Raw genomic sequence first — 24,565 nt, 5'->3', positions numbered from 1 at the left:
AAAATTTCATTTAAAATTACGAAAACTCAGAATTGAAGCAAAAAAAAACATGAGGAACTCCTTGTAAACGGTTTTTTGTTCATCAGGCTTAATTTGACTGTAAACGAACTTTGTCATTAACGGAACCTCGATATGAAAAGTGACTTGTCTCTACGTAACTTTAAAAAGCAAAAAAAAAAGAAGAAAAATTTTTTATAAAAAAAGAGCTCTCAAATAGAATTCGATTTTCGTTGGTAGTGAACTTCCCTATGAGACCAGAACTAGTTTTTTTATCAACTTTAGTCTATCAGGAACAAAAAAAATCATCTGCTGAGATCTAAATCAAAAACCCAGAAACCAGATCAGAGTGGTGTTTTGATCATGTAACGACATATAGGTACCATGAAATCTTTCCTTGGGAAAATACTTGGTGTGATTATAGCCAATTTCCGCCACACCTGTTCTTATCATAAGTGCAAACAAAACTTCTATATTATTTCACATTTCATTACATAACTCATTTTTTAAAATCAGGCAAATTTTTCAAATTTTAATTCCAATTTTTTTTTAAAAAAAATTAATACTTGAGCAGAGTTAAAATTTTTAATCAATGCGTGGCCCTAATGTTCGATGCATATGCGAGCATGCTTTTAGTCTAGAATTAGTCAAGATTAAAATTTTTGGACTAGACTGAGTCAAGGTTGTCCGTAATACTGATGAAACGTCGTCTCGGCCGATATGAAAGCGCAGGTTTCTTCCAAGGAAAATTTTGGGCGAGAAGAATAGATCTGGACTAAGGATACCATTTTACGGCGAACATTTTTTATTATAATAAACAAATCTGAAGCTAAAAGGTGCATGTACTTTTGCTTGAGCTTGTCGAGGAAAAGAGTCTTTATTATGTTGAATGAGAAAGAAATAAGTCAACATGCTCAGTTTATAATTCTACATCTAACAAGGAAATCGTTAATTTAAAAATATCATCTTGAATTGCTAAAATACTATCATTTTTCAGATATATACTGCTACACAGAAAACAAAATAGAGGAAGCAGCAAAAATATCTCCAATTTTCAAAGTTATTTGATTTAGATGGCTAATATTAATGCACTACAATTAAGCAGTTATTTTATAAACGGGGCAATATTATTTCCAGGGGTCTTTTCCTTTATTGCATCCCAAATATATGTAATCAGTATCGAAAGCCATTCATATGCTAAAACATAAACAGGGTTTGCAAAATTGCATGGGGGCAATAACGGGAAAGATCAATTATCAGAATTGTAGCGAATGTATTGTTTGCTAATTGATAATAAGTTGCTTTCAACTAAAACAACGAAATCGGCAGCCTTCACAATTTGGCAAAATACGCTTTTGAATTAAAAAAAACAATGTTCCCAGCTTCAAAAATTTCGAAATTTTGATTTTTTATAATCTGTTTGTTGCTAGTAACTATTTTCAACTCATACCCGGAAGTCTTCGAATAATTTTGGATAGTTTTGCAGGAATGTCGGAGAAAATTCGTTTAATGTCCTGTTGAAATCTTGGCGAAGAAATGCTGTATATAATGGGATTTGCAATTGCGTTAAATGTCGATAGAGTGTAGAATAGTTTTAATAGTGGAAAAAACGGTCCCTCAATCCCAAAATAATCATCGTCCATAATCTGCCAAACTACTTGGAAAACTGCCGAAGGTAGACAAAATATGATAAAAATAGAGCTGACAATTATGCAAACTCGTGTAGTTTTCGTCTCTCGTTTGATGTTTTTCTTGATCCGAATAACCTTTTTGCTTTTATCCTCTGGTCTATTATCGTTATGAAGCCGCTCCGAAATTCTCAGCCGGTCCGGGTTTTGAAAACCCGCAATTGCTACCCGGTTTTTTGGCATTGGGTTATCAACCTGAATCTGATCGGCTTCATGAATCAATCTTCGGCTTTCGGGTCGTGGAACTGCCAAATTTACCCCGTTTTGGACGTTCTTTCCATTTATGGAAGAAAGCCGAGTTGATGCTTTGTGAGTCGTGTCGTTCAGAGCTCCCGAGCGCATTGATGATTGCTGGCAACTCGGAAGCCGCATGCAACCGTACGGGACGTTAGCCGAGCATGCCGGGATGTTCCGAGGGCACCCACCGGACGCGCCGCTGTTCCGCTTATTCGACTTTCCCGACTCGCTTGATCTGTGACCCGAGAGATCGTCGTTCGGATTTGGAGCCGAGAGATGGTTGTTACAAGTCGTGTCCAATGCCATTTCAGCGTTGACCATGTGACGTCTGAGGTTGTCGTATTGCCGAATGACGACATAGATTTGTGAATAGACAAACACAATGACAACTGCATCGACAGCAATTAAGATGAAGTTGACAAAGTACATGTAGGTCATTAGAAGAAGATTTTCACACAGACATCCGATTGAAATTGGCAAAATGAGGGCGAAGGAGAGACCCATTATGGCAGCAACGCAGATTATGCATTTCCTATAACAGATTCAAAAATTATATCCATACATTTTATGACTCAAAACAATAAGCGTTGGAAAATGAGTTGAATCACCAATTCAAGATAATTTTTAAATGAAGCTTTTGGTTTCATAATAACTGATGTTTTAATATTGTCCAAAAAGAGCAGAGCACAACCGGAACGACCTCGCAAGAATCTTGCAACATGACCAATCGTCTTGCGAAAACTTTCCGTAGAACATTAGACAAGATGAGCAAATTTGAAAAGAGTTAAAGTGCAGTTCGTAAGGCAACAAATTTTCAAAGGAAAATTGCAGTATCAGCGAGTTAAAGCGTAGCTCATTTGAAACGATTTGATTGTTTTTTTCGGCATTTTTTAGATTTCTGCAACAGAATTTTTATCGTTCTGCAACAAGGTTTTTTTTGGAAGTTATTAACAGTTTCTTTTGGAATTCTGGAACAAAACTATTTTTGGGGAGAAATTTGATGCCGGATTTTAACTGTAGCATGCTGACTATTTTTTCCCAGCCCAAAATCAGCGTAATTGAAATAAAATTACAGAACATTTGCCAAGAAAATCCATCATTATTTCGTTTGAATCTGAATAAATGAAAACCTTTGTCTTCAAGAAGATGATCTTAATAGTGAACTCAGATTACGCACAAGACAAAAAGTTAATATAATTACGTTGTCTAAAAAATTCATTAAACACAATTATTTCCTTCGAAAAAGGGTTAAAAGCATAATAAATTTTTTTCGACAAGAAAAATATTAATCGCAAAAAATATTAAGAAAATCAAAAGGTAACACAGCCATGAATTATAACATTTAAACAGCAAACTCTGAATTAGCGCAGAAATGATTATAGAGTTAGTTTCATAGATATCAAATTCATGAAACAAGGCGGTTCGGTAATGTGCAATAGCACATTAAGTTCCGACCCCGGTCATCTACAGTTTTCACTTAATTCTCTACCAAATGAGGAAGAGATAAAAAAATTAACATATCAACATATCGTTCAACACACTACTAAAAGAATAAAATAATCTACTCTAGAGGGCTTATGGGATCTGTGGCTACCATAATATGACTACCAGAAAAGACGGCAGTAAAAATCAAACAGTAACAAATATTAATTACAACCAAACCTCCTTGTCCATTTTTTGAAAATCACTAATAACCAAATCGAAATGGCATCAGAAAAAATTTATACTAAGAAGATTAACCAGTACTTTTTTGCACCAAATGAAATCATTGAGAGAGTCTTCTATACCTCAATACAGAGTGACTGAAGCCTTTCATTATCCAGGATATGTCATAAGAATACAAAAAGAACGACAAATACGCGCAAAAACGAAAAATTTGCACGAAAAATTGTGCACGAAAACGATGTCCCCCAATCAATTAAATTTTAAGCTGATCACTAAAAGCAATAAAAAAATGTTGTTTGCATTTTTTACAGTTGGCAACATTTGTAAATCAAATGACGCCCATTATTGTGATACTGTGAAAGAAAACAAAAACCTACAAAAAAGGGGCGAATATGCAAAAGTAACGAAAATTGGTTTATGAAAACTGGTTGTTCTAAGAAGAAAGACCATTCGGGGAAAATCAAACCGTTATAGAGAGCAAATTGTTCTTGAATAGATAATTGATGTGAATTGTGTATAGAGATGCTTAGCTACAATTTAACAGAAATAAAATTGGCAGATCTCAAAAATCTATCCCTTTTTTATTAAAAACACATAATTACAAAATTCATAGCCAACAAAAGCGTTCGACTAAAAGAGTAGACAGTTTGTCTTGCAACTTCTCGGAAAGCTAATTGCGACTGTTATTAATGAGACTAAACCATAAGACTATAAAATAACATTAAATACAAGCTGAACTAATAAGTTTCACAAACAACTTTACGAAACCACAGTTCTGAAGCCAATAAATTTATAAGATATTAACTGCGAGAATATAACATCTTCATTTGCGTTTCCTTTGATCATCATAACGTTTTTTGTAAGACGACTATCACAAAATGACAACAAAAATAACCACAAAAACTGAAAAGTATCCAAATTTCACAAAATTCTTCTGAAACAAATTGTCTAAGCCTTGAAGACATCATTTAAAACGATTAAATAACAGAAAAATTTTAGTTTGATTCAACAAAACATTAAAAAGAGCCCTAAATAATGAGGCTAAATTACGAAAATGAAACAAAATTGTAAAATACGAAAGAAAACGCAAACCACAGCAAAAAGTTGAAGAACACTATCACTCTTTTTTTAAATTCGAAAGTCAAAACAACCATAAGGTATTTACCGATATCAGTTATTAATTTCATTTCTTTATCTATAGTTGGCCACTGAGAACTTTAATTACAAAAAAATTTGGCATATGACAACAAAAATTAACAGCAAATTAAGGGCAATAATAAAAAAACTCTACTAATTTCTGCAAGAGAACGGTGTCGCAGCCCTTCAAAACATATGTTAGGAAAACAAAAAATGCTTTCAGTTTCAAATGTTTTTAAGTTGTTTTTCAGTTAGATTGTTGTATAATGTGACAATTTACCAAAGAAACAAAAACAACAGCAAAAATGGGCAATTATGCACAAAAATTTTGTATGAAAACTTGTAGTACCAAAAGCAAGAAAACCTTCTGCTAAAACAATCGGCCATAAAAACAGTTTGTGTTCTATATGGAAGAAAGGTTGGCCTGTATTTACAGAGAAAAAGCAAAATGTTGACTAAAAAAATATAAAAAACTGACAAATTCAAAAAAGCACAGAAATTTCCTTAAAACAAATACATTCAATAACATAAGAGACATTAGGTAACGACCAAATGAATAGAAAACGTTCACCTGCACCTCTTGAGGAAAAAAGTTAGATCTTTGAGTGGTTAAACTTAAAAATCGGACAGCCAAAAGAATAACAATTAAAGGCAAAAGACAAGAATTCAGTTAAATTTTAATAAAACTCTTCCTCAAAGCCATAAAAACCCTTTGGTTTCTCTGAGAACAAACGGTATCTACATTTGGCCTTAATTTACGTAAATTGGAGCTCTCATTAACGGAGCCGTGAATAAAAAATATTGTCAGTAATTAACATAAAAAAAACGGAAGCAAAATATTTTGAAAAAGGCAGCATCAAAATAAAAATCAAAAAGTCTCTGATTCTAAAAATCCATGATGTTATGGAACCTCTCCCTGATTTTAGCGCAACCAGCAAACTGACCAGTTGTTCCAAGTGTTGTCGATTTAGACCCATTGTTGAGTGGAATTCTTCAAATAAAAAAAAAACAACGATGCATTTTGTATAATTCTCGAGTTAAATCTGCAAAAAACGGCAAAGTTTTATTTTCAGAAGAATTTCATGCGGCGCCTAATTTCAACTAGCGCTCTTTTTGAGATTGGGGAGTCTGCGTCAAGGTTTCAAGGTCACTAAATCTGGTAAACTTTAACAAAATGGACCAAAAAAGCATATTTTGTGCCATTTTTGATGAAAAAAGTTTGATTTTTGAAAAAATTATCAAAAATTTTAGCCATAAAAAACTTCAATCAAACAATCCAACAACGCTCTTCTATCTCTAACGGTAACAACACCACTCTGCCGTTAAACATTTTTACTTATTTTGAGTTATATTAGCGAAATTGTGCCAAATTTTAGCAAAAATTACTGAAAATGTGAACAAAAACAGTCCAATGTTCACAAAACTTTAAACGTCGGTAACTCCCTGTAAATAACGAAAATCGAAAAAATCTTTTTAATTCCGTATTCTACGCTAGACGGGCTTTTTAACGATACCACTCACAATTCTCTACGATGAATATATCGATCGGCCAAAATTGACTGAACAAAAAAAAACCCCAGTTGAGTATATAGTTCCTCCCTCCCCTCTAAAGTGGGGGTCGGAACAATAAACATACCTCGCCTTCTCAACAAAGAAAAAAACATAGCAGTACAAGTTCTGTGTTAGAATTTAAAGAATTGAAGCAATTGGAGACAACAATATCTGCCTCTTTAAGAGGACAGTCTGCGATAACAAACAAAACAATTACCAAGACGTTTACGAAACTAAAAATATATATATATACTATAAACATATATATATATATATATATATATATATATATATATATATATGTGTGTGTGTGTGTGTGTGTGTGTGTGTGTGTCAGTGTAAGTGTGTTGGTGTGCGTGTGTGTGTGTGTGTGGTGTGTGTGTGTGTGTGTGTGTGTGTGTGTCTGTGTGTGTGAGTGCATGTGTGTCTGTGTGGTGTGTGTGTGTGTGTGTGTGTTTTGTCTTTGTATACATGTGTGTGTACTCATGATGCATTAGAATAACAATTCCGTCTTTTCCTATTTGTTATATGAATTAATTTATAAAGAAACAGATTAAAGACAAATCTGATCAAAGCAAAAGGTAGCTTCATACACAAAGCCTCCGCATTTAGATCCACTAATCGCATTTGCCTTTCGCCCTAAAACACCAATAAATACGAATTACAAATCAAAACCACATTCATACACACAAACACACTTTCTAACTCCATTGAAGTTGGCTAATCCAATTGGATAAAGACAGCTATCGCGACCTCTTCACTCTAAACGCCCCGGGCAAACTTTGGGTAAATTTCAAATCTCACGCTGGTTACTTTAGGGCACTTTGCTGTTGAATGAGTGGTATGAGTTAAGGAATGACCTTAAATTCAATTTTCAAATCAGCAAGCAAAGTGTCAGTTGAAGATAGCAAATCTAAATGTGACTTATGAGATTAAAGATAAAGGGTAATGGAGAACAAATAGTGGTCTGATTTTTCCCATTGTTTTTTTCTCTCCCGAAGGAAATATCTAGCTGGGATAACGGATGATAAACTGCGCACTTATCTGACTTAGGTTCATTACTTTTACCATTAATTTACTTCCTGTAACTTTGATGGTGGTATACGTTGAACAGAATCTACGACTTGATCTTATATTAGGGTTGTATCCCATCTTTTTTGTACAGCCCTTGATTAAACATTCATTGATCAAACACTATGAAACTGGGTTGCAGATCATAGTACCAGCCCAACTTTTTTTTTGCTCAGCCAATTATGACCAACGGATACGGTTTTGAAGATATAACGAGATAACGAGATATAAATGTTGCAAAATTTGAAAACTAGATCAGTTTGATTGATTGTTAAAAAGGCATTTTAATTGCTCAGTTTCTCGAGGAAATATTGAGAAATAAAATAGTTCCAAAATGTTTATCATTTCTCTACTTTTCACGTTTGAAGTATACTCAAATGCCCAGATTAGATACATCTCATACCTGGCACTAGATGATGTCGATGAAAATTTATAAGTTTTCATTTCATTTGGTACTTGAAACCATACTTTTTTATCATTATCCAGGAAAAGATTTTGCAGGAAAAAAATGTTTCAAGTTCAGGAGCCCAAGGAAAGTTTGAAACGTTCTCTGATATTAAATCAGCAAAATATTGGTGTTCGAGCTGATATCAACCGGGTTTTAAACTTGATAATTTCTTTAAAGCGTGTTGAATATTGCCTACACAAACCCACAGAAAGCGAATACTCTTCTGTTTGATTATTAATTCTTTATTCTACACTGGAGTATTTTTTATGGTCTCTCAAAATCAAGCTTTGATTTTTTGAAAAATGGAGTGTTATCTGCAATTTCCACACAATAGCTAATAATTTTAAAAATAAATCTTTTTCGGAAAATTTTGGATCTCTCATGTAGGTGGTCTGTTGTGTTACGCACTCCCACACATCATTGGACCAGCTTCTTTACAATACTGTTGCCCTTTTTAAAGATACGCTTTAAAATACAAGACAAACCATTGCGGCTCCATGGTTTCAAAAACGACCAATCAAACTTGCAAGTGTGGGCACTTTCACACTAATTTGATAACACGATTAATAACTTTTTTTTGATAGGAAGCACTTTTTGCTGACAGTGACCATTAGGAAAAAAATCAAGTCCGTTAGTTCAAACCTCAGCGTAATTTTAAAGATAGCACAATAGCCAATTTTAGATAATTACGAGTGCCAATTTATTTAAAGCTGCTGCCTCTATGTCAAAGAATTAAATCTCTGATACTCAATTTTCAATATCTTTGTTTTTGAATTTCGAGAGAAAAATTTTTGATCAGGTTTTCAGATCTAAGTCTTCTGTTTTTTTCAACTTTTTGCTAGAAACTGTCTTACTACTCAGTAAGCTCAACCAAGCCCATGAAACAGTAAAGTAGGGACTAGGAAAACTGGCAAATTCTCGAAAAGGTAGGCTTTATCCAAAATTTATTTCAAAAAATTTAAATACAAGTGACTCGAACCTGTACTCAATGTATAAAGGATACTTAGCATTGAGAATATGGAAAGTATTTTCATTACAAAACTTTTAAGAAGATAAAACCACACTCATTGAGAGAAATTTTTTTAAACCAACGACAGTAACGATATGACACAAGTCTTTTAAAAACAAGTTGACATGTCTTAAATTCAAATTATTAATTGAATTTTTTAATTAATGTAAATTTAAACGCGATGATAATAGGTTTATGATCGAAACGGCGTTTTTAATCAGAGGTAGAGTGCTACTTTAGCTGTAAAAGTACGTTACTGTTTACATTAGGTTTAGGCAGGCAGATAAAGTACGAGGCTAAAACAAAAAAAACAAGTGAGTGACATAAAGAGAAACTTTGTTTAAGTAAAAATTGCTATCAGTTATTGTCAGCACAAAAAGCATTTTCCTTTTCATCCGGAAACAATTTTGAAAAAGTGAAAAATTTATAGCACTGGCAATTGTAGCAGTGGATATCTTCATTAAAATTACATTTCTAGGTATAATCATCTGTTGAACATTTTTTTAGTTTCATTTTGTAAAGGATCCACATTCTTAGACTAATGTCTTTTCGAATATCTGTAGGCTTTTCACCAAAGATGAGGGCTTCATTCCCTTAAAGAAACTGTTTCCCTAAGATCTGATTAGATGAAATTGATCCCACAATAATCGATTTTTTGTTCAGGATTTCTGATGGTGGTTGATCAGGTGGCATTAAAATTGGGTTAAAAATTTTTTTGTTTACTTTAAATTATCCAATTTATCCACAACGAGAACAATTTTATCAAAGCACTTACGATTAATGTAGTTGTGGCAGGACTCATTTTTAAAGGATTTCAACTAAAGTCCCACGGAAAAATTTGAAAATCGTTGAGCAGTCATTTTATTTAGGATGAAGAATTTAGCGATGCAGCAATTTGAAAGACCCTTTTTGTGTAAAATCTATAATAATTTGAGCTCAAGGAAAAACATGACATCCCAGTTTTTACTTAAAATAATGATTACAATCAGAACCCAATTACTACTCATCAGTTTTTTAAATAAAACATTTCTTAAAAAATCGGGAATAGCTCCTCGTGTTTATAACAAAACTATTATTTAAAAGGTTACCCTATTTTAATTTTTATAAATAGATATTTAAACGCATACTGTTAAGTTGTTTCCAATTACAATTGTACGCACAATCTACTAAATAAAAAGGCGCAAAAACTACTAAATAAATTTGTTTCAGATTAATTCTTGAAACCGGAGGAAATACGTTGTTTCTACGAGATTTTCTTTCTAGAAAACAAGAGAAAAATTGGTTTATGCATTTTCGCGCCATGAAAAATTGGGCGTCTTCACCTCACTATTTTCCTATCGTTGATTATCATTTCGAAAATTCTTGTTAGAACAGGACAAACCTAAACCTTCTTCATATGGCACCCAAAAATCAATCTAGCGTGTTTTTACGGTTTGCTGCTCACATCACTGGTTTTTTTGTTCCATTGGTTTTGTAATAGTGAAGAGACAAAGAGAACAAAGATTGTTCGATGTAGCTCAAATTGTTTTCTGAAAAATTATATGACTTAAGTTTATATGAAAATAACTTTAAAACTGCAGGTTTCACTATGTTAGTTTCAACGTGGTGATAGGAATTTTGTACCTGGTTTTCATGCTGCTGTAAAGCAAAAACATATTTGATCTAACTAGAGCACTAATTTCAACAATTTATTTCAGAACAATATTATGCATGTTTTGTCCAAATTTGTTTTCATGCGTGTTTTTACACATATTTATAATTTAAATCATATATAGGCTATTGTTTAGTATATATTAGGCAAAGCAGTAGTACAAATCTCGTAGGAAAAGATTCTTAGAGGTTGCAGGCCTTTTTTGGGAAAATTGTTTATAGATTAAGCTTTGTTAATTTTGTTAGCGGTCGAACATAATGGAAAAAACAGAAGTCATCTGATGCAAGGACCCTCGATTGAATTCTCCCGAGAAATAAAGATTTTACCGTAAACGGATTTCGGAAAATTGGAACAAAACTATTTCCGCCTTACTTTGTAGATTCATCGCTTAAAAAGGACATGAATAATAATTTACACAAACAAGCAACGCAAAGAAAAGATTCCTGAATATTTCAAGATTGGAGATATAATTTAACAGTTCAGAATGAGGTGCGGTTGGTTTTTTATGGTTTTAGACTATAAAACAGTTAGGTCAAGGTGTCAACGTACTATTTTTATTTTCATGAAACGAAAGTAATTGGGCCTGAAGGTCTAAATTGAATTTTGTTTCCCTGGTATTTTGATACTTTTCCTTTTTCCATGAATACGACAATGATATAAAGGAAGCAGTTTTGGCAGACATTTTTGTTTCAGGGCTTACTTTCTAACTTCTAATTGTTTTGGACATTATTATGCTTCAGAATTTTAAAGAACAATGTTCTGGTTGAAGCAATTTAGTTAAATGTGAGAAATTGAGCCTTTGGTTTTTGAAAAACCAGCACTTTCTGTAACTGGCAGACAGCTAATTGTCTTTTAGAGAAAAAAATTCTACCAATTAGTATTCTGAGATAAAAACCAGCAAATTTTGTATCCCCAAGCACTGCTTTTATTGACATGCGTTGGTTGTAAAAGGCATAAGAAATCAGCCATGAATTTGAGGAAACAGTAGTGAAAAATTCTTTTGTTTTGTAGTTCTGATTTTCTGTGAACAAACATGAATAAATTATTTTTTGTTCTTAGTTGAACGAACACTAAATAATTGGTACAAAAAACAAATCTAGTTCACATTTTGTTCATGAGCTTAAATATTTGATCATATTTGCATATTAAAAAGATTGTATCCGCCTGGAAAAAACGTAGGCGTATATCTATAAGAACAGTAGATGTTTATTTTGACGTGGAAAACATCATCACTCGATGGCCAGGATAAAAATTTTCTTCTGTTTATGGAACAACTTTCAATCGCAATCGGCAAATAATGATGATCTATAATATCCGACACAATATTGAAACTATAATCAGTATTCGATGGTTTGAATCAAAGTGCAGCTGAATCGAAATAATTGATTAATGCCCAGATAAAAGGAAAACCCTAGTATTGATTGTCGCTAGAAAGAATGAGATTATTATCTAGAATTAAACAAAAACAATGAAACTGCTTGATTTCATCATTTAAATTGTTTTGTAATTATTTACGGTTTTGTAATTATCAATTACAAAACCGTAGATTATCATAGATTTTCAAAGATCAATTACAAAATAAACATGACATATACTTATGCATTATGATCGACCTCAACTTAAACGTCCTTACTCTTCTGTTCAAAGTTCTTCTTAAAATGGCCGCAGCATGCAGCATTCGATCAATTTACTTCATTACTTTACTAACTTTAAAAACGTCACCATTAACTATCACGCAAGCTTATTTAAGCTTCGGGGCAAAGTTAGATTAGAATTCTCATCAGAATCTCAATTGCAGATGAAAAGACAATTTAGCTAAGGAATAAAAAAGTTTCATGCGAAGAAATTGAAAGGTCAATTGGTTTTCAAATGAAATTATGTAAAACATAGTAACGTGCTATATAACAACTCTTATATTGTAATTGGGGGCATAGAAAACTCTGGGGGGGATAGAGTAGATCGCAATTGTTTGCTATCACTCCAGTTTCATCAGTTGCCTGCAAGAGGTACTTGCAAGATGATAAATAATCGTACATGCACGTGTTGCTATGGTCTAGCAGATATAACAGCCCAAGTTGATAATGGTTAACTTACAATCTGGTAATTGGGAGGTACAGAATTTCGGGAGGAGTTAAATTTTCAATTTAAAAAATGTTACTTTTTGCTTTTCGCAAATTTTTTTTCTTCAATGCAATTCTATGACATCAACTTTTCCATAATTCTGTGTTTGTTTAAAACTTAATATTTCAAATTCTTTTTACGTTAGTTTCGCGAAGCATAAATTTTTCCTTCTTCCCATGAAGTTTTCATAAAAAGGATTTCTAAGAACTCCCTTTTATGAAAATATTATTACTACATTTCATAGACGCCATAACACGAAGTTCTATTTTCAACATTTTGAATTATACGAACTGTTTAATACATGTCATATGTTCATCATACTTGTATACTTTTTAATAATGTTTCACCTATATAATTTTGGTTCACATAACAGTACTGATCAATTATGGGAGGTTTCAAAGATGTCAATATATTTTCTTCTAGATCTTTTCCGTTGGTGCCATTTTGGGATCTAGGATCTATTCCCCTCACCCCACCCCACCCCCCAGCGTAGTAGGCATATAACATATAACATTTACGCCTGTAAGAGAATGTAGATAAGGATTCAATTACATTGTTCTAGACAGTTTGTTAAGTTTTTTTTCAGTTTTAAGTTGCGGGAACAACCAACTCGTTTTGGTTGCGATAAGGACAAAAGTCAATGTTTTTTCAAGTTTTACTTCTGACTTGATTGTTGCACGACATGCTCCAGGGGAAAGAGGAAGCCAACTAACACATCACAGACGTTTGACCAGATCGTCGAAGAGGGTGTAACCCAAGTTGCCTAGAAAAGCGTTTCGAAAAAAGGTCAAGAAAAAATGGGCTAATCAGCCAAAACGCGTGCGAGCGCGGAGACCGGGCGAACGTACGTGCCGTAAGCCGTTTTCACCTTCACCACACGGTGTTGTCCATCTCGTCCAGGGTAGACCTCGAGAACACGTCCAAGGGGCCAAATTCCACGTGGAGTCATATCTTTCAGAATCCAAACAATGTCGTTGACTCTCAGTGGTGTTTGGCCACTATCGCTCCATTTAGACCTCTTTAACAGTGTCGGAAGATACTCCTTGACGAGTCGTTTCCAGAAATGGTTGACCATTTGCTGCACATTCTTCCAAGACTTGAAACTGGCGGGTTCTTGGCTGTCAAACCTTCCTGGTGGGAGAGAATTGAACGGTCTGTTGATCAGAAAATGGTTTGGCGTGAAAGGCATTTCATTTTCCGGAAGGTCAGCGACAATCGTTAGTGGTCTGGAGTTCAATATAGCTTCGGTCTCCACCAAAATTGTCCTGAACACATCAAGCGACAATCTTCTGGAGCCTAGAATGATCAATAGAGTGCGTTAGGCAGTCTGGATCAAGCGCTCCCAAATACCGCCAAAATGAGGTCCATAGGGAGGATTGAACTTACAGGTTGTGTTCGTTGCTGCCATTGCTTTGTAGATTTTGTCGTTGTCGAGACGTTTCACAGATCTTTTTAGTTCCTCAGATGCACCAATAAATGTCTTGCCATTGTCACTGAGCATTGTTGTTGGCTGACATCTGCGGCTTACAAAACGTCAATAAGCGTTTAGAAAAGTGTCAGTGTTGAGATCGGGACAAATTTCTAGATGGACACACCTAGTAACCAGGCAAGTGAAGATGAGGCCGTAGTGTTTTTCAATCTGTCCTTTGGCATCTTCTATATAAAAGGGTCCAAAAAAGTCGACTCCGCTGTTCGCGAAAGGATACTGAGTAGAGTCTGTCGGAAACCGGCAGGTAGGAAGGGGAGCCATTACAGGTTGAATGTTTTGAGCGGCAAATCGTCTGCAGAGAAATCATCGGTACTTTATACTCAAAAGTGTTTTCCTGAGGCCAATGATGTGGTATCTTTGCTGCAAAAAAGCTTTCACTGGCTCTGTTCCTTGATGAACGCAAATGTTGTGTGCATGCTCTATATAGAGTCTCGTTATCTTGTCTTTTGCGTGCAGTATAATCGGAAATTTCTCGACTTCGAGGTTATCTGGCGCAAATTGCAATCTTCCGCATGACCGAAGCATTTCATTGTTGTCCAACAATGGGTTGAGCGAACGGATTTTGCTCTTTGAATCTATCCTGGAACCACGTTTCAGGGCTTGGATTGTTGAGAAGAAGAAATTTTGCTGCGACATTTTGATCAGCCGGTTTCTTGCAAGAATGACGTCTTCTGTTATATACTGCTGATCTTTAGGCTTTTGTTTTCTAATCCGAAAGACCAAATTGAAGACTGTTGCTAATGTCAGGAGCAACGTGTTCCAAGTTGAGAATCGTGTCGGGTCGATTATTTGCTCCGACAAATTGCGTGAAATTTCATGCGTTGCTAACACATGCTTTGGAGAGTTTTCAGGAGCACTGAGCTGTCTTGTGGAAAAAAATGCTAGCGCTGTTAGCCACTTGGCTGGTATTTCGTCTGGATTGAGACCACGGGTCCCGTGGTCAGCTGGATTTTCTTTGGTGGTAACGTGTTTCCATTGGTAAGCATCAGTTGATGCAAGGATTTCTTTGAGGCGATTCGCAACAAAAACAGGTTGTTTCTTGGTTGTGGATAACCAGTCAAGTACTACTTGACTATCTGTCCAGAGTGTGGAACGAGTAATGTGAAACGATGACTCTTTCATGATGATTGAAAGGATGCGCACTCCGATGACTGCGGCTTCCAACTCTAATTTGGGTATGCTGATTTGTTTAATTGGAGCAACTTTGCATTTGCCTATTACGTAACAAGTTTCAACATCAGTGGCTAAGTTAGGAACTGTTTTCAAGTATGCAACGGCTGCAACTGCTACAGCTAGGGCGTCGACAAATACATGGATTTCATTTTCACTTTCTGGTGAATGGCAACTCTTATTGAGAGTTCTGTTCAATGTCACTTCTGGTGAAGAAAAGTAAAAGTCCAAACTCTTTTGAAGTGGTTTAACTACTTGAGGGGCAATTTGTTCATCCCATTTTTTCCCAAGTTTCCACAGTTCTTGAAGAACTATTTTGAAACGGATCGTTGATGGCGACATTATCCCAATTGGGTCGAAGATCGAGGAGAAAAGACTAAAGATCTTACGTTGAGAGTACGCTAAGGCATCTTTTGGGAAATCAGCGAGAGGTTTCATAAGAAAACAGTCTTTCTCAAGATTCCATTTAACTCCAAGAACTCGAACAATATCTGTCTGGTTGTCTTTGTCTTCTGGAGGGATTTGGTTTAGAACTATAGAGCTATTTGACACAAATTTTGTGAGTCGAAACCCACCTGTTTTTAGACAATGTTTTGTTTGAAGAACTGCCTTAAAAGCGTCTTTTTCGGTTGCATGTGATTGGATGTAGTCATCCATGTAAAAGTGCTTTCTGACTGCTTTGAGGGCCTCTGGGAAATCTTGAATGTTCTCTTTGGCACAATGGTTAAGAACGTATATTGCACACGAAGGCAAGCAATTTGCTCCAAAGATGAGTCTGGTAAATTGGTATTGTTGTATCTGATTGTCTGCTAACCAGAGAAATCGAAGAGCCGATTGATCAATCTGATGGATGGCGATTTGCATAAACATGCCTTCGATGTCCGCAAGGACTGCAACGGGATGTTCTCGAAATCTCATCAGGACACCTAAAAGGTTGTTGAGGAGATCGGGTCCTGTGAGAAGGTTTGAATTAAGCGATTGGCCGCGGAATTTTGAAGCGGCATTTGCAACTCGGCGGACTTTTCCTGGCTTGTTGATATTTTCCACAGGATGGTGTGGCAGGTACCAAATTCTGTCTGGTTGAGGATCTTGCATTTCCACCGGTTTGACATAGTTTTTCTCAAGGTCTGTCCAGAGAGTTTTATTGTATGTTTCTTGCAACAAAGGTTTACGCTGAAGGCGTGTGTTGAGGCTTTTGACTTGGTTCAGTGCAGAATAGAAGTTGTTTTCCAACTTTATTTCTGATTTCCAGGGCAGTTTGATTTCATATCTCTCACCAATGTGATTGATAGAGTTCTTCAAAATATCAAGAAACTGTTCTGCTTGTTTTGTGTAAACTTGTTCACGGTCCTTCTGAATGCCATCTGCTTCAATACTCCAGAACTGTTGAACAAGTTCGTGAAGTCCGGGTTCATCTGTTCTGTTTCTTGACGCATGGAAAATAAATTCTTCTTCTGCTGACTTGTGGGCTGCTGAGTGGTTGCTGAGATACGGTTCTCATATTCACCGGCGAGGGTCCAACCAAGTTTAGTTTTCACACCAAATGGTTGATTTTGATTGCCAGGTATAACATGTGTAGGGTAGGTGAATGCGAATGCATTAACAACGAGGAGGGCGCCGATTTTGCCATCGGCAATATTTGGGAAATTTATGTGGCGCAAACTGTTGAAGGCATCACAAATTTGATTAAGTTCAAAAATTTTTGCAGCTGCGACGTTCAGGGACGGGGTGCTGAACGTTCGAGAGAGTTCAAACAATATTTCAGTTGACTTGTATGGAGTTATTGTGACTGGCTCAACAATTTTTGAGAGGGACATGCTGTTCTCTGTATTGAGAAATTGTAGTGGTACTGACTGTTGAGTTTCACGGGGAAGCTCAAGAAATTCAGCTATGGCGTCCAATACAAAGCTGAATTGGCTACCGGGATCTATGAGGGCGTAGGTATCGAATGCTTTATCCCCCTTGAGGAATGAAACCGGAATAAGCTGCAATTGCTCATACCAATTTTTCGGTGTTTCTGAGCACTGATTAATGCTGAACGATTGGTTATTTGCATTGCCATTTAAATTACGTCGTTGCAAGTTTTGATGGCTTTGGTTGTTCAAAGTTTGGCCAAAACGGCTGTTGGGGGCTTTGTTTGTTCGACCTTTCTGTTGAGAAGATGTATTTGGATTTTGACCTGAATCGTTACTACTAGAAGAAATTGTTGGATTGCTACCAGAAACAACTTCAGTAGAAAAAGCTGCTGTAGGGCGTTTAATTTGCTTGGCAGGATCATGAAGAGTTGTGTGGTGGAATCCACTGCAAACCTGACATCGTTTTTGCGATGGGCACGATTGTTTGTGGTGTTTGTTGCTCAAGCAGTTTGTACACAAATTGCTTTGGCTGACAAGGTTGTATCGATCACCTGGTGAGCACAACTGATACTCAGGGCAAGTGGCAATGCTGTGTTCTTGTTTGCACTTCTCGCAAGATCGTTTTGTGTTAAAAGTTTTATTCGGAACGTTTTGCGAAGTTGACGGTTGTTTTTACTGAGGCGCAAAGTTCCAATGTTTTCTACTGTTTTCCACTGATGCGCTGTTGACTGACAATGGGAGGTTGCTTTTGTATGGCTTGGTTTGTAGGTTGTTCAAGTTGACAAACCTTGAGGCTTGAGAACTGATGGTTCTTTGATTGCTTTCTCGACTCATTTTGTCGTAGATTTGAGCTTGGAGCTCTAACCATTGTTGAAAATCGACGAGAGTCGGGTCTGAGCTGAGCTCGGTAAGACAATGTTCAGTCCATTTCAGAACCAAATGATGTGGTGTTTTCTCTTTGGCTTTCTTAATGAGTGTTGTAGACTGGAGGTGTGCTGTAAATCCAAGGTATTGGAAGGCGTGCACAAGTTTTTTCAAAAATGAGGAAAAGGCAATGAAGCTTTGCTTGTTTTGGAAGTTCATTTGCCAGTTTTCGAGCTGGTTAATGAACGTATTCACAATTATCGTACGATCACCAAAAGGTCGGATTATTTCATTCAGTGCTGTCTGATAAGATGGATCGCAGGAATAAGCATGGATCAAGTTCTTTGCTTTCCCAATTACAGAATTCTGCAAGTAGGTTATACGATGCGTGTCTGTAATGGAAGGGTTGTTGTGAATCATCGCGTTGAAGTTATTGATCCACTCGTGAAAATGGATAGGGTCACCATTGAAATTCTGAAGTTTCAAAGGTGGCAATTTGATTGAATGTTTGAAATCAACAATTCCCTTTTCCTGTGTTACATTTGGGTTCGAGTATACTGAGCTTACGTGTTGATTGACAGTGGGAAGTAAACTCTGGTCAATTAAAGGCTGGCTTAACTGATTTTGTCCGACTGGATTTAGCGGTTGATTAATGCACATTGGAGCATGGATCGTGGAAGTTACTGGAACTTGAAAGTTCGATGGAGCTTGTGAGCCATGAATAAACTGGTTGTTACACAACTGACTGGAATGTGTCACACATTGTTTAACTGGGAAAGTGCTGGCAATTCCATGTTGACTGTTAACAGGTTGTTGAAATTGCACAGGAGCCGCAATTCCGTTTGATTGTGGAGCTACCTGGTTTGGCAGAAAATTAGGAGCTGCAAGATTTAAGACGGTATTTTGATGCTGTTGTTCCATCAGGGGCACAGTAATTGGAGGGAAACCTGCGGAATGTACCCCAGTTATAGGATTAATACAATGATTGGATTGTAGGCAACTGTTTTCTGTGACTATTTTATCAGTTCTACTTGGGAGATGCGAGGCTCTGTTTGCCACTGTGGGTAAGCAGGGGAGTTTTTGCAGATCACAGTTCAACAGTTGACTATCGAGGTATCCACTTGTTCCTATTTGAGTTTGAGAAGGTCCAAAATCCTGTTGCAGATTGGGAAAATTATGGTATAGAGGATTTCTGTTGGCAGTTGAATCCTGATTATTGCTTTGATTTGGCAAGCTTAAATTAAAGGTTTTCTCCAATACCGAGTTTTGGGCAAATAGACCATCTGCCTGTAATTGAATAGTTGGATCGGCCAAATTGAAGGGGTTTGAAAGTGAGTGATTACCTGAAAGGTTCAAATTTTGGATTGGAGGCAAAAGGTTCTGCGACGTGTCAAATTTGTCACTCAAGTTGATTTGAGCTGTTTCAATATTGCAGACATCTCTATTTACCAGGTTGGAGGCAATTTCGAGTTTCCCTGATCTTTTTGGAGATGTGAATTCTTGGCTGGTATCTTTGTCAAAGCAGGGAAAAGGATTCGGAGCGTTTGTTTGGTTTTCAAGGTTATTTTTCGATTTTAGAAGACTTTCATGAACTTCCTTTTTAGGATTTTTTGGTGGGCTTCAAGCACATGCTCAATTTGAAGTCCTGGTTCATTAAATGTTTGGAGAAACATTGATGGTCGTCTTGGCCGTGGTGGTAATGGGAACGCCTGATTGAAGATGTTACTGCTGGTCTGCTTTTCTTCTATATCGCGCTGATGCTGGATTCGTTCCTTGTCGTCACTGGGCGCAGGTGTTAATTTTCGAGACAAGTTTCTTCTGCTGGAAATCATGCTGACATCATCTCTAATGCGACTGGAAGACTGACTGAGCTGGCCATAAGTGCCGTTTGCCTATTCAATATAGATGCTGCAGTGCATTGATGTGGCTGCTGTCTCATCACTTCCTCTGAGAGTTTCTTGAGCTCTGTTTCCTGGCCTTTGATTTTGTTGATCATCAAAGACAATGATCGGAAACTCTTTTTCTGCTCCACAGTTTTCTCAAGGAGATCGAGCAGTTTTTTCATTGACATTTCTGTCGCTTTGAACATATTGATGGCAAACTGACATTCAGCGCTGTTCTGCTTCGACATATTGGTGGCTGCTGCTCTGTTGTAGCTGATTGTTGATGATGTTGGTGAGTAAGCTCGTTACTGAAGGTGAAAAACGGCTTTGAGAACCGGAGCGACGCAAATTTTTTGATGTAAAAAAGTTGCCTATTGTTTGAATGCTAATGATCCTAGTTTTTTCTTGTTGAAAAGACCAGCGACGCAACTTTTCTCAAAAAGTGATGTCCTAGAATGTGTTTTGTGTGCTAAATCTAGCCTTTTGCGCTAAAAACCTAAAAGCTTTTCCGAACGTTCGCGCGTTTTAACCGTTTTTCGTTCAACAGACCTAAATAATTGCTTGTTTTTTCTTGAATTTACACAAGTTTCGTTTAAATAGCTGACTTTAACTGTTTGAACTAGTGTTTGTGGCTACTGTGGTTGATAGGAAAACTGTGCTTTGCTACAATTATGTAGTTGAACCAATACTAGACCAGAACTTAAATAATTGTTACATTAAACTCCTTTTTCTTGAGAACTTCAATAAGCTCGTCTGTTTTTCTCAAATACGAGTAAATTACCAAACAGAAAGCTTATAAGCTACCCAAAAAATTTTTGCCTTAGCTCCCTAACCCTAACCAAACACTATGATTAATGAATACCCCTCACAATTTTTGCGAATTAACTTTGAAACCTGTTCTTTTTCTAGGAGTTTATTGTTGTTTTGACGGCTAAAGATAAACAATTAGCAAAAATGCGATGCGTTTAGGCAACAAGAGCTACAGAAGGGCTACTGAATGCTAGAAAGTTGCAGAGACGAGTCATATTGTGGGAAACTTTAGAATTCTTTCGGAAATTGTATTTTCCGGGTTTTGCAAAACTTTTCGTTTTCTTCAAAACTGTGTGACTTTATCTGCTCTTTTTCACTCTGTCTTCGTTATTTACAAAAGGAATTGACTGTATTAAACTCTCAAAGCTCTCTCCGAAAATTAGCGTCTGAGATCTGCCTTTCAGAAAAAAATTGCAAGTAGGAAAAAGACATTAAAATTTCTGGTGACTACTGGAACCAATTTTCTTTGAAAACTCCTCTTCTGCTGATGGTAACGTCTGAAACCAATAGGGATAAAGGGACTTCGCAGACGGCAACGTCTGAGACCGAGGACTTCTGCAAAAATTTTGGACGTTTTTCCAAAAAAATAAAATGGTGTTTATTTTTTTCAAATGAAAGTTTTGATATTTGGTGTGGCGCCTAAAGACTTTCTATTTACTTCCCTATACAGGTGAAACAATCAAACAGACTGACAATGACTTGTCTTAGGGGTTTGTTTAGTGGTTTATTCGACAATTCAAATGAATATGTAGTCAGAAAATTAACTTGTGTTTTTTGAATTTTCTGATTTCAAAAAATTTTATCTGACATTTCCCATTTACATGATACTGATTGAATAAATCGATGGAAAAGGCTTTTTTTCTGAATTCAAACCAATTCAGGAGGGTGTTTCAATGGTTTAATCCGCAATTGAAACGAATATGGATTCAGAAAACTAAATTGTGTTTTTTGAATTTTCTGAATTCAAAATTTTTCTTTCTGATATTTCTTATTGATATGATACTGATTTGATAAACCGATTGAAATAGCTTTCTGTTTGATTACAAACCAAATCAAGAGAGTGATTTAATGGTTTTTTCTGCAATTGAAACGGATATGTAGTCAGAAAACTAAATTGTGTTTTTTGAATTTTCTGAATTCAAAAAATTTTCTCCGACATTTCTTATTTATATGATACTGAGTGGATATATCGATGCAAATAATTTTCTGTTTGATTACAAACCAATTCAAAAGAGTGGTTTAATAGTTTTTTCCTTAATTGAAACGGATATGTAGTCAGAAAACTAAATTGGGTTTTTTGAATTTTCTGAATTCAAAAAATTTTCTCCGACATTTCTTATTTATATGATACTGAGTGGATATATCGATGCCAATAGCTTTTATTTTGATTACAAACCAATTCAAAAGAGTGGTTTAATAGTTTTTTCCGCAATTGAAACGGATATGTAGTCAGAAAACTAAATTGTGTTTTTTGAATTTTCTTAATTCAAAAAATTTTCTCCGACATTTCTTATTTATATGATACTGATTAAATATATAGATGCAAATAGCTTTCTGTTTGATTACAAACCAATTCAAAAGAGTGGTTTAATAGTTTTTTCCGCAATTGAAACGGATATGTAGTCAGAAAACTAAATTGTGTTTTTTGAATTTTTCTGATTTAAGGAACATTTCTCTGATTTTTGTTTTTTCTTCGCAGATTTTTCTTTAAAAATGAGAAAAATGCCTTAACTCGCTTTGAAAATAATGAAACTAGTCGAGGTTTTTGGATCGACGTGTTATAGTAACAAATAAGCTTTTTTGGGGGACAAATATCAATTTTTTGGAGGCTTTTTGTCGAAAAAAAGTAGAGATTTTGGATGGCTCTAACCGGGGAACAGGACATCAGAGGTAACGTCTGAGACCTCGGGCGGACTTCTGCTGGTGACGTCTGAAACCAGTAAAAAAACTTGATCCTCTCGCCGGGGTGACGTTTGTAACCCAAACTTGGCCTCGTCGCTGAAAAAATTGCTTGTCTTTTTTTTTGTGTGTCTTTTCTGTGTCTTTTCTGTGTCTTTTCTGTGTCTTTTCTTTGTCTTGACCGGCTGCCAGCTTTCGGGCTCCGTTTACTGTGCTCGGCACTTGATGGTTGCACTGACCGCTGATGCTCTCTTCAGTGCGTCGCACAAGTTTTGGAACAAAGAAACTATTTGCCGGTAACAGGGGAGACTTTTGTCCTCAAAATTGTTTTGGGGAAAGAAGGTTTTTGTTCTTTGAACGAGTGGTAAACCATAAAATGTAAGAGAATGTAGATAAGGATTCAATTACATTGTTCTAGACAGTTTGTTAAGTTTTTTTTCAGTTTTAAGTTGCGGGAACAACCAACTCGTTTTGGTTGCGATAAGGACAAAAGTCAATGTTTTTTCAAGTTTTTTTTTCTGACTTGATTGTTGCACGACAACGCCCTACCTCCAACCAAGCGCACATGCTATTTTTTACATAGTAACATGCTATACAACAAAACATAAATTGTAATTGGGGGCACCAAAAACACTGGGGAGGGGGGGAAGAAACAGAATAGATCCTAATTTTGTTGAACTGACAGTTCATGTTTCTCGACTATAAATTTACTGCAGCAAACAAACTGTGAACAAACAACCAATGATCCCAGACTGCAAAAATTCTGAGTGAAGAATCTATAATGTACATCCACATTTTTCCAAATGCCAAAAAAATCGATAAATGAACTTCTGCCTAAGTTAACCTTGACTTTTTTGAGAGCTCTTGTACACAGTGCAGTGTTTTCGCTGAATGCCAAGCAAATTGAACAGGGTGAAATCTCATTATTGAAGTCATTCTTACTAAAGCGTGTCTGATTTCATCCTTGCGACTGTTTGATTAGGTACTGCCTGTAGAGGTCTGAAATTTCTCCAACTTTTGGGGGAAAAGCACCCTAGAAATACCATTGATTAGGTTTCACATCTACCGCTAGCAGTGACAATTAATTACAAGGAGACGGTCCCATTTAAAGGTGAAAAGACTTCTTAAACATTCAACGGCTGAAGGAGAAAAAGGCGCCTCAGAAAACGGCGTCATTTTGTTTAATGGATTTTTAAAGACTGCAGCTTCTTGATCAGAAAAAGTGCCATTTAATTTAATATCACTGTAGCTGTATTTACCGGGGCTTAAATGTCAGTGCATTGGGCTCATTAAGAAAAATTTTGATTCAGTTCGATGCAAACATTGATAGGAAACATTTAATGAACCGCTTTTAAAACCAATTATATCTAATTGGTCAGCTGAGAGTTAGCCAATTTCACAAAGTTCATATTTTTGCTCTGAGGAGAAAGTAAATAATTAATGTGACCGAAGATCACCTTTCTCGCCCACGTGTGAACAAATATCACGAGGAGCACTCTTCTTGTGCTTAAATCAACAAGGAGGCTCGGTAATGTGCGTGGGCACATAATGATCCAATCTTATCTCATCACATTTTCATTTTTATTTGAAGAAATCCGAATTGGAAAAGTTGTCCTGTTTTTCCTGTTGCCCTGTCACTATGTGTCATTAAAGAAAAGTCAAAAACGCGTTCTGATGAAACTTTAGTGAATAGGGCAAATATTCACGCGAACGTTTTGTAACTCTACGTGCGTTTTAACAATTTGCCTCTATTTCTTCAAAAAAAAAAAATGAATTGTTCACGTTTGCTCGTATTTTTATTAATTTTGTTTTCTGATCAATTAGATTCCTTTATTATAAACTTTACTGAATTTCTAACAAGAAAAAATAGTCGTTGTTCTAAAAATTTAACTAATGTTTTTCTTGATATGGTTTAACTTTCAAGCTTTTTCTATTCATTTTTGTTTTTTTGCTTCCTTGTAAATTAATTTCACTAACGAAATTTCTGTAAAAGGTGCAAAACAACACTCTTTCGAACGT

General features: G+C 35.9%; 1 protein-coding gene across 3 annotated transcripts in view; it reads right to left on the bottom strand.

Annotated features, from left to right (window-relative positions):
* Nucleotides 1–871: 871 nt before the first annotated feature.
* The window catches only part of LOC142337441 (uncharacterized), an 81,601-nt gene continuing 57,907 nt past the window's right edge, over nt 872–24,565 (bottom strand). For all 3 annotated transcript variants that reach the window (XM_075386668.1, XM_075386667.1, XM_075386669.1), the window contains exon 3: nt 872–2,454. In XM_075386668.1, coding sequence (XP_075242783.1) covers nt 1,437–2,454 — 1,018 coding nt within the window. In that variant the 3' untranslated portion in view covers nt 872–1,436. The remainder of the gene's footprint in view (nt 2,455–24,565) is intronic.

This window comes from Convolutriloba macropyga, chromosome 4 (assembly GCF_964194025.1).
Source record: "Convolutriloba macropyga chromosome 4, txConMacr16.3, whole genome shotgun sequence".
Lineage (NCBI taxonomy): Eukaryota > Metazoa > Xenacoelomorpha > Acoela > Convolutidae > Convolutriloba > Convolutriloba macropyga.
The sequence above is the reverse complement of the archived record's forward strand: the minus strand, read 5'-3'. Positions and strand labels throughout refer to the sequence as shown.